The 11,135-nt window shown below is 38.4% G+C and overlaps 1 protein-coding gene across 1 annotated transcript; it reads left to right on the top strand.

Moving 5' to 3' along the window:
• Nucleotides 1–12: 12 nt before the first annotated feature.
• LOC135467823 (CCA tRNA nucleotidyltransferase 1, mitochondrial-like) lies at nucleotides 13–8,084 on the top strand. The gene is made up of 8 exons (XM_064745701.1): nucleotides 13–97; nucleotides 1,189–1,673; nucleotides 2,632–2,761; nucleotides 3,127–3,253; nucleotides 3,376–3,461; nucleotides 4,547–4,654; nucleotides 5,538–5,650; nucleotides 7,382–8,084. The coding sequence occupies exons 2-8, from the start codon at nucleotides 1,257–1,259 to the stop codon at nucleotides 7,781–7,783; spliced, it is 1,383 nt and encodes a 460-aa protein (XP_064601771.1). The 5' UTR covers nucleotides 13–97; nucleotides 1,189–1,256; the 3' UTR covers nucleotides 7,784–8,084.
• The last annotated feature ends 3,051 nt before the right edge of the window (nucleotides 8,085–11,135 follow it).

The raw sequence follows: 11,135 nt of genomic DNA, 5'->3' as shown, positions 1-11,135 counted from the left end.
TCTCCCCGTACTGGTGCATGTTTTTTATATCGTGTGATGTGTGTTGCAATCGCTAGATGAAATGTCGTACATTAATTGAAAGCAGTTCAGTTACACGGTGAGTTCTGCAAGAGCTGTTGCTACATTCGTCGCTGTTCGTTCTCCGAAGAAATTCGTGTAACGTATCTTTATATTGAAATTTGTATGAAAAGTAAAAGCGAAAAATGGGCCATAGGTAATGGCAAGTGCACACTATTGTGAAAGCCAGGCAATCAAGGAAGAAGCAGTAGTATGTCATGTCGCTCTCTGGGTACCTGCAAAGTGTCTAGATCTCACTTTGTGTCGTGCATGAAATAATGTTTGTCTATCACACTGACAAGCTTGCCTTTCTCACTGACAAGCTTGCCTTTCACACTGACAAGATGGCCTTTCATACTGACGAGCTCTATCAATTCAACGAGGGCATGACTGGCAATTTGGGCCATATAGCCTACAGTATATGTATGAAGTTGAGGTCAGTTTACAACGTTTTTGATATTTAATAAAAAGTGTTAGAAATTGTTGAAAGTAGACCTCTATCCTTAATTTTATTCCATTTATGGAGTTTTGAGTACCATCCCTTTATGGTACATGTACAATGGGCACAGATCACTGCATTTTAACATGGGCAGGAATAAACAATAATGAAACTTATCCACAAAACATGACTTTATTTTCTTGAAAAAATCATCGTAAATAAATATTTATGGAAATAAGTCATCAGTGATGTATAATATTAATTTTTAACATGTCCCCACGCATGGACTGATTCACCCAACCATACCATAAATTGATGAGTGAGTGAGTGCTTGGGGTTTAACGTCGTCATAAATTGATGATGTTACAGCCCAAAGGGATGTCACCACAATGTCGTAACACCCCAGCTGGAAAGCACTGTATTAAACTGGTGTAAGGGGCTATTGTTTTACTTAGTTCATCAAGATAAATGTCTTCCGTCCTTTTGTTTCTTATGGCTACCTGGTCATTGGGTACACTGGTGAATGTACAATAAAAAAAAAAGGCAATGGCATTCCAACTTGTTAAGCTCATTCTAACTGGGACCAAATTTCCTGCAAGAACGCAATGTAACATTGAGCCACTGTTTATTTGTTTCATGGTTTATTTATTATATATTTTCCTGCTTTCTTGTTTTTTTTTTTTTTTTTTCAGGTGCTCTTTCCTTTCACGCTGCAGCCTCAGCCTTTTGACCTGTAAGTCCTAATTCTAGCAGTCTGTTGATGAGGACAATTAGGGGATTGCATCAGTGCCTGGCCCAGCTGTGTAACAGACATGGTGCAATACTTGACAACCATTGTCGGATATTACCTGGCCTAAGACTCAGTTCTTTCACATCTACCAGGCAAAGGCGATTAGGTCAGCTGGTCACTATGAAGCTTGATACGCCCCAGTTCCACAGCCTCTTCACTCCGGAGCTCAAGCGCTTGGTCACCTTGTTTGGGAAGTATGAGTACGAGCTGAGGATTGCTGGTGGGGCAGTACGTGATCTCATTATGGGTTCTCTCCCTTCTGATGTGGACTTTGCAACAACAGCGACACCAGATCAGATGAAGACAATGTTTGAGAAAGAGCAAATTCGCATGATTAACACAAGGGGAGAGAAGCATGGTACAATCACTGCTCGTATTAATGACAAGGTAATTAGTTTCATTTCCACCAGTGTCACAGTATGTGAATCATACCTAATAGCCATAGCTTTTTCAGTTTCGTGTCTTTCATTTGCGTTAGGTCCTGGACGAATGAGACCTTTCTCTAAAGGATCTACCCTCATTCTTCTAAAATTTGAACCTGTATTAGTTGTGTTAAAAGTAGAATATTGCATTACTTTACCAGGCTTTTGGAAAAGTAAAGATATGAGTATCTTGTTCATTATATGGTCTAACCATGTGAGTAAAAAAGAAAGTCAATATTCCTGCTAGAATTACATGTATATTGGCTAAAACAAGCAGACCAGGTGTCCCAAATTTTAAAAGAAATAACATATATCGTTTAAGAGTAAAATTAGAATTTTTGACATCTTTAGTAGTTGACGTCCTGTGTTTGTGCATGATGTAATGTGATTCAAAAGTGTTTCTGCATGATGTAATGTGATGCAAAAGTGTTTCTGCATGATGTAATGTGATGCAAAAGTGTTTCTGCATGATGTAATGTGATGCAAATGTGTTTCTGCATGATGTAATGCGATGTAAAAGTGTTTTTGGATGATGTGATGTGATGCAAAAGTGGATTCAGGAAGAGTCAGAGAAATTGTATTTCCATATGAACAGGCATTGATACTCTGTGTATTGGTTATGATTGAATTAACCATTCCATATTGTCTCCGTTCTTATCACTTAACCTTTCTTTGAAACACAAAGGCGTTGGAGCTGTTTAATGAGAACTGGTTTCAGTATATTTTGAGGTTAATCAGTCAATGGATATAATAGGTGCTTATCGGTGGTAGTCTTTCTGCAAATCGGAATTTGAGGAAAGAGGAATCTTCGATCAGCTGTCAGCAGCAGAAGCAAAAACTGAAATTACCATTTTGAATGTGGTGTACTGGTGTTACCTTGGATTATTTCAACTTGATTTCTGCATTACACACTATATTTTCAGGAAAATTTTGAGGTCACAACCCTACGGATTGATGTTGAGACTGACGGTCGTCATGCCAAGGTGGAATTTACCACAGACTGGCAGCTGGATGCCAACAGACGAGACCTGACAATAAATGCTATGTTTTTAGGTGCAGTACATAATTTTTGTGTTTTTTATTTTTTCACATGACCTGAAAAGGGGTGTAATATTTCTGTGAACCTTTGATTTTAACGATGTGTAGGTTGTGACCTGTTCAACATATGTCCGGTATTGGTTCAGTTCAAACTTCTGACAGGAAATTCACAAGATTTCCTCACTTCCAGTGTACTTAAGGTCTTGTTTCAAAATATTGGTTGTGGAAGTGTCTGGAAAGGTTGAAGAATTAGGGTATAGAACAAAAACAGTCACTGAAAGCTAAAAACAGACCAAAGAGGTACTTATGTTTTAGCCCAGTCATCTTTTGTGCATGTTGTTCACTATGAGGTGACAAAACTTTGTAATTTGTTCTTCCAGGTTTTGATGGCACCATATATGATTATTTTAATGGAAAAGAAGATTTGGATAAGAAAAGAGTTCGCTTTGTAGGAGATGCCAGTGAAAGGATCAAAGAAGATTACTTGAGAATTTTGAGATATTTTCGGTGAGTAATAGAGTACAGTGTTTAATTTTAGCCACATGCAAATTGATTCTGAAAACTTTTATTCTGCAGAAAAATACAAGCTGGTTTGGTGTTTTTTATCACTACTTGTTTTGTTACTGCAGATTTTGTGGGAGGATATGCGAGGGTGAAATCACCCATGAAGATGAGGCAATTAGCGCTATCCGTGAAAACACTGATGGACTTGCAGGTATATTGTACGCCAGTATCATCGTTACTTTTTCTGAATCTTCATTAAGATATTTTGACCACATGTATTAAAATTTGTGATAATAGTTGGACAGCAGTCTTAATAGTGGGAGGGTTTCTTTGAAGGATAGGTCCCTGATTTTCATGCTTTTTACAAAGAATTTCTAGCTGTGTATATCTGACTGATAGCACAGAGCTTATTTATGGTGTACGCATGTATCTGTACTCGTACGCACAGTTAATAAGGTGTACTGACTCTTTACTGATCATTATGTTGTCAGACTTAATTGCAGTTAAAAGACAACCTTGTGTACCTGTAGATAATAGATTGTGGTAAACTAAATCCACCTGTTGTTGCCTCGATGTGAAAAAATAAATTCAAGGGGAGATACTGAAACAGACCTTTAAGCAGGATGTACATCCAGGTATACATGTGATAAATGTACTTTTATATGAAGCCATAATCAGTTGTCCTCTTAGGTTGGGAACCTCTTGTGTTAAACAGGTATATTTGGTTTCGTGCAAGCTTTGTCTTCCGTGTGTTTCTAGATATACCAGATCTTCATTTCATCATAACTGCCACTCCATTAGATACAGTGTACCCTAAATGACCTAAAAATTCAACCACCAAAGAGCATTTTTGGAGGCAAATAAATGTCATGAGATATTACCTCTGGTGCTAAAATTTACATTTTTCCAGTAGGATATCATCCTACCTTCCAAACACATCTCAAACCAACTTTATAAAGTCAATAGCACATCCAAAATCTGGAAATATGAGCAACTTAGTCATGGATGAATTTTAGATCATTTAGGGTAATTATGTAAGAACTGTCTTGTGTGTCTATCTAGGTATGTTAGGTGTTGGTGCAGCAATTTTATCATATAAACTCCTGCATGATATATCTGTATTGAAATCTACACCCGTTCATACATGTGTATTATGACTCTCCTTCATGTCTAGGTGTGCCAAGTTTTTATGGAACAGCTTTATTGTAATTCCACTGGGTCCAACCACTGGTTATGTCTCTCAGATATGTGAGCATATATAGGTAATTTGATCATAATTTATGCGTGTCTATACAGGTATTTCAGGAGAGAGGATCTGGGTAGAGCTGAAGAAGATAGTATGTGGGAGGGAGGCTGGCAGTCTGGTGAAGGTCATGATGGATGTAGGCATGGCACCTTACATAGGTATGTACATGCAGGGCCGGAGAGAACAGTGACATAGAAATGCAGTATTGTATATACATCATGTGCTAATGTCATTAAATTACCTGAAATACATGTCACCTGAAGTACCATTTTATAAAATCTGTTTGCTTATGATTATATTTTGGGGCAGAGACTTTATTTTACAAAAAAATACTTGCTGAATGTGGCCGAATTTGTCTTTTGGGTTTCGTTTTTTCAGCAAGGGCAGTATTGTAGAAATTCAAGTTAAAAACGTGTTACTTGTAGAAAGGGAACTTGTACAAGCGGTGGTGCACATGCATGATTGGAACTGGCCCATCAAATACTAGAGCTTTTCTTTTATGTCTTTTGTATTCTTCATACCCTTTCGTGACAAGTATTTCCTAAATTACACTGTACTTGGAGCCTTAGTTTTTTAAAGGTTTTGACAGTGCTTTATACAGGGTGGTTTAGTTGAAATTGAACTATACTGAATAAAATAGTTATGAGTATTCATTGTAATTAGGAGGGGCCTCCATGGCTCAGCTGGGGGCCTACATGGCTCAGTTGGTTCTCGCTAGCACAGCGTAATGACCCAGGAGCTTCTCACCTATGCATTTGCATTGAGCTCAAGCACAGCTCATGCTGGCTTCCTCTAGGGCCGTAAGTGGGAAGGTCTGCCACCAACCTGCAGATGGTCGTGGGATTCTCGCCGGTAAAACACCAGTCAAATAAATATATAAATTAGGAACAAGGCTATTTTGCATCACTCAGTATACAAGTAGAGATGAATGCTTCAGGCAGAAGTAGTTCCTCCTCTTGTAAATATGATAATTAGTATGTTGCACAAATACCCGAGATTACTGACATTACGCTCCTCCTCCACCGCAATTTGTACCTGTAGGTTTACCTGAGTCACCCCAGGTGTCAGAGTTCCAAAAGGTTTGGAGAAGATGTCAGGCACTCAGTCCTCAGCCCATGACCCTGATGTCTGCCTTATTGCACAATGAACAGGAGGTGAGTGAAAGGTCCCAGACTCCATGTCCTTTCGACTTAGCCCACACCCCTGATGTCTGCCTTACTGCACAATGATCTGAGTACAAGATTCCAGACTCTCAGTTCTCTGTTTATGACTTTAATGTTAATATGAAGGGAGTACAACTCACCTGATGTTCAAGTAATTGTGATGTCGGTATAAAGGGAGCACAACTCACCCGATGTCCAAGTAATTGTGATGTCAGTATGAAGGAGCACAACTCACCCGATGTCCAAGTAATTGAGATGTCAGTATGAAGGAGCACAACTCACCCGATGTCCAAGTAATTGTGATGTCAGTATGAAGGAGCACAACTCACCCGATGTCCAAGTAATTGAGATGTCAGTATGAAGGGAGCACGACTCACCCGATGTCCAAGTAATTGAGATGTCAGTATGAAGGAGCACAACTCACCCGATGTCCAAGTAATTGTGATGTCAGTATGAAGGGTGCACAACTCACCCGATGTCCAAGTAATTGTGATGTCAGTATGAAGGGAGCACAACTCACCCGATGTCCAAGTAATTGAAATGTCAGTATGCAGGGAGCACAACTCACCCGATGTCCAAGTAATTGAGATGTCAGTATGAAGGAGCACAACTCACCCGATGTCCAAGTAATTGTGATGTCAGTATGAAGGGAGCACAACTCACCCGATGTCCAAGTAATTGAGATGTCAGTATGAAGGGAGCACAACTCACCTGATGTCCAAGTAATTGAGATGTCAGTATGAAGGGAGCACAACTCACCCGATGTCCAAGTAATTGTGATGTCAGCATGAAGGGAGCACAACTCACCCGATGTCCAAGTAATTGTGATGTCAGTATGAAGGAGCACAACTCACCCGATGTCCAAGTAATTGTGATGTCAGTATGAAGGGAGCACAACTCACCCGATGTCCAAGTAATAGTGATGTCAGTATGAAGGAGCACAACTCACCCGATGTCCAAGTAATTGTGATGTCAGTATGAAGGGAGCACAACTCACCCGATGTCCAAGTAATTGTTATGTCAGTATGAAGGGAGCACAACTCACCCGATGTCCAAGTAATTGTGATGTCAGTATGAAGGAGCACAACTCACCCGATGTCCAAGTAATTGTGATGTCAGTATGAAGGGAGCACAACTCACCCGATGTCCAAGTAATTGTGATGTCAGTATGAAGGGAGCACAACTCACCCGATGTCCAAGTAATTGTGATGTCAGTATGAAGGGAGCACGACTCACCCGATGTCCAAGTAATTGAGATGTCAGTATGAAGGGAGCACGACTCACCCGATGTCCAAGTAATTGAGATGTCAGTATGAAGGAGCACGACTCACCCGATGTCCAAGTAATTGTGATGTCAGTATTGTGACCTCCAGATGATCAGGATCAGCATAATCATATTATAGATTGTATTACATATTAGAAATGACTTGAATGGTGAAGATCACACCATGTCATCATAGTGTTACCAGTTGGTATGTTTTTATTTTTCTTTAAAGAAAAGTATCAGAAATATTGACAGATGAAAAAGTTGTTTTTTTTCATTAAAGTTTGAAGCACTGATTTGGAATATAAAAAAAATAATTAAACATTCAATTTTTGTTTTCAGTTTACTTAATCATAAAATATGAATTCAAAATGAACATTTTTTTTGGTTTCTCAGGTATTTCAGTCTGTTATTTTGTAATTCAAATTAAGTAAAGAAAAACTGTTGATATTTTTCAGGTATATAAGCTAAACGAGAGATTGAAAATGTCAACAGATGAGCTGAAGTTAGGGTTGTTCATTGTTCAGCACAGACTTGAATGCTTTGACCCGGATCCTCTGAGGGCAGCTCAGAACCTCATGGTTGACACCGCTGGCAAGGACACTAAGGTCAAGGACAGAATATGTGAACTCTTCAAATATAAAGGCGATGCGGAAATGCTGAAAACTTTCTCCACCTGGACCATGCCAAAGTTCCCCGTTACAGGTTACGATCTGGTCGCAGCCAAAGTGCCAAAAGGACCAGTGTTTGCTAAAACACTAAATGAATTACGGCAGTTGTGGAAAGAAAGTAACTTTTCACTGTGTAAAGAGGACTTGTTGTCACATGTTAATGACATTGTTGAGAAGATGAAAACATGAGTTGTCAGAAACTTGAGTGTTTTCATGTTTTGATTGAATACTGTACTATCAAACTGTTTTCAGTGGTTGGCTCAGTAGTATGATTGATAAAGTGAGGTGCACCACAAAGGTCTTGCATGGCACCCACTCTTTACCAAGTAAACATATCCAAGCTTGTAAACTGTGTGAGGTTGAAAATGATTTGATTGTTGGTTTATACTGGATATACTGTAGATTGTTTCACTTTATGCTTCACAGTGGTCATAGGTTCCCCCCGGCCACTGCCTGGTTTCCTCGCACCATGATGCTGGCCACTGTCATATAAGTGAAATATTCTTGAGTATGGCGTAAAAATGCAATAAATAAATAAATAAATAAAACTGTCCTTCATGAAACACCTGAAGGTGTGGGGAAACAATGAAAAAAGATGTTGAGTTCAATCACTACGTACGGTCATAAGATAGGTCAGTTATTTGCTTGAGATTTAGCATTGTCTTTTCCTTGAGTTTGTGTATAACAAAAGACAATGTCATGGTCCCCTGTTAGCTGCAGATGGCTGCATTATTGGTACATAATTGGTATGGCTGTCTCCCTGAAGTGGCTTGCTGAAAACAACAAACATTGCCTTCAAACCAGTCCTTGGCCTAACAGCCCATGCTGAGAGCTAAGCACAAAGATTGATGAGGTTAAAAATTTAACTTCCTTACTTGTGACCTGAATGTATACTCAACCTGTGTGTATTTTTTTCCAAGTTTTCAACATAAAACTATGTTCAAGTCAGTGTGAAATTTCAGGTGACATTGGACTCACACAAAATACACAAAACTTTCTGAATTTTGTATGACTGAGGACTACAATCCTTTAATATCACTATGTGGGTTGGTTTTTCCCTCAACGAGGACATCCCAGACAAGAGAACTCCAAACCGTTTATCATGCTTATATTACATATTAAGTAACTGCTTGAGCACATAATTGGCCTTTCCTCTTACCATGATCCCCAAGATTTGACAATGCTAAAACTGGTATCTTAACCCTGCAGTGGTCACTACATATAAAGTTGATTCACAAGAGTATTAAGAAGAATCACAATACAGAACATGGTTCATGACTGGTTGTAAGCAGGTTTTATTACACGAATTAAACAATACAGGAACATTTACCAAATCACCTGGTAAATATCCTACTTAAAAATGGCATGCAAAGACGATCCTGGAATAGGTAAAACATGGAATGCTACTGAGGTGGCCACAAAGGGAAAAATTTCTAAATAAAGTCATTTGTTTGATTTTATGAAGTACAACACAAATTTGCCCTGTGGTCTTGTCACTAATGAGAAAGAAATAGAAATTTCACATTAAAAATCCTTTTGTAAGTAGTGTATTTGACTTAATAAACGGGTATACTGACTGAAGGGTGATATGTCTGACATACATGTAAATGGACAGCACACCACTGAATATACAATATTAAGAAAAAAAGACCTGGATGAGAAACGGCGACGGTACAAACATATAACATAACCTACATGTACACAGGAATACAACTTCTGAGAGAAACTACTGACATTGTGACATTAGCACCATGTAGGTGACGGTAACCACAGAAACGTTACTACCGAACAAAAAAAGGAATGAACTGAAACCAGAAAAAAGAGCAGCTGATATTGGCAACAGAATTGTTACCTTTACAAGCTCACAGACACAAATTACAAGGGAACAGGAGTATTATGAAAACAACACTACAGTTTTACATGGGGCAACAGTTTTGTGTAATAAAGGAATACGTACAGATTTAAAAATTGGAGATGATAATGACGTGTCCCATAAAATAGAAGCTGGAATGATTATGATGTGTATATAAAACTGATATTGCCTGGGTCACCTTCAGCTGCTACATCCGTGTTGTCCTGCATTCCCACACTAATTAAAATCATACGTAGAGCTCAATAAACTGTGGATATGCTCAAAATATCATATAATTTAGGAATGAGAGAAAAAAAAAAACATGCACTAACTTAAATGTTAGGCTCCAGATGTATTGCTGTAGACGCCTGTATTTGCTGTTGTATGAAACCTAACAACAATGGCTTTCACGAGTGTTCAAGTCTCAGGCTTGCAGGAAATTAAGAATATAAGTGAAATTACTGGGGACTGACCCCTGCATAAAAGTTGTAAATATGTAGAAATATTATCTTACTGAACTCCTGGGGTTCTGTGACTTGATATGGCTATTGTCAGTACTCTCTTTTTCAGGTGTGTGGAAATTCAGGACAAGGTACCAGTCTATGACACTCACAGATCCTGAACAACACAGTTGCAAATTCTCACTTAGGATAAAAATACGTATTTAAGATGAATATTAAAAAGTAAAAATATGAGTATATCAATGACTCCTTTCTCCAAAAGTTGATTAATATGATGCCTACATGAATGAAGTATAAAAAATCTATTTACAGTATATATAAATGGTCAAAAATACTGCACTGCAAACATTAACTAAACCTGCATGTCTTACATAGATATGTATGAAATAATTGTCCTGGAAATGTATTAATGTACATAAATAAAAGATGGACTGCAACTTGATATGCACCTAAGTTAAGGGAAAACCCTCTCAAAGTCCAATTAAAGGTAAGTCTGGGATGTTCTTGGAGCTCTAAGTACCATGCATACAGATATGGAAGCACTTCTGTTCCACAACCTTCCTCATGCCAATACACAAATAAGTTCTTGCCATTTTACATTAAGTAAATACACAAGCACTTTCTTGCTATTTTACACCAAGAAGTTACACATGTGTTTGCCGAACTGGTTGAAGCCACAAAACTCTGCACGTGAATATGTAGTTGTTAACATACATATACATTGTACCCAAAGTTTATGAATAACTGTCCAGCAAAGTGTATAAGAGTTTGATGGAAATCTGGCCTCTTCATGTAGGTATTCATCTGAGAAGAGCTTGTTTGTTTGGTATATGTAGCATTGTACATTCCTGGCCAGCCCATATAGTAACAAACACATCCCAGCAACATGTGCACGGTAAACATTACAGTCCAGTATTCACGCTCTAGTGTTCACACGTCACATAGGAGTAACAGCAGTACATTCAGACTAACACATCTGATTAATATCAAGCGGTTTTTACATCCCATTTTACACACAATGATATATGATACACAGCCTGGATACTAAATCTGGCAGTTTAGAGGTCTGTAATAGAAAGAATACTATCTGATAATTCCTATCTGTCCCTATATAACCTATCCTCTTACAAGTCTCTTAATTCCCCATCATGAAATAATAGACTGGGTAAGGTAAGAGTTTACGGAATCAGGTACAGGTTCCATACACTGCTGAGATAGATTAATGCCT

This window comes from Liolophura sinensis, chromosome 6, assembly GCF_032854445.1.
Source record: "Liolophura sinensis isolate JHLJ2023 chromosome 6, CUHK_Ljap_v2, whole genome shotgun sequence".
Lineage (NCBI taxonomy): Eukaryota > Metazoa > Mollusca > Polyplacophora > Chitonida > Chitonidae > Liolophura > Liolophura sinensis.
This window is presented reverse-complemented; position numbering and strand designations above follow the sequence as displayed.

Excerpts from the sequence above, each read along its gene's own strand:
- LOC135467823 (XM_064745701.1), top strand. The coding sequence starts at position 1,257 with ATGAGGACAATTAGGGGATTGCATCAGTGCCTGGCCCAGCTGTGTAAC. Across the intron at positions 2,762-3,126 it reads AATAAATGCTATGTTTTTAG|GTTTTGATGGCACCATATAT; the intron begins GTGCAGTACATA and ends TTGTTCTTCCAG. Across the intron at positions 3,462-4,546 it reads AAACACTGATGGACTTGCAG|GTATTTCAGGAGAGAGGATC; the intron begins GTATATTGTACG and ends GTGTCTATACAG.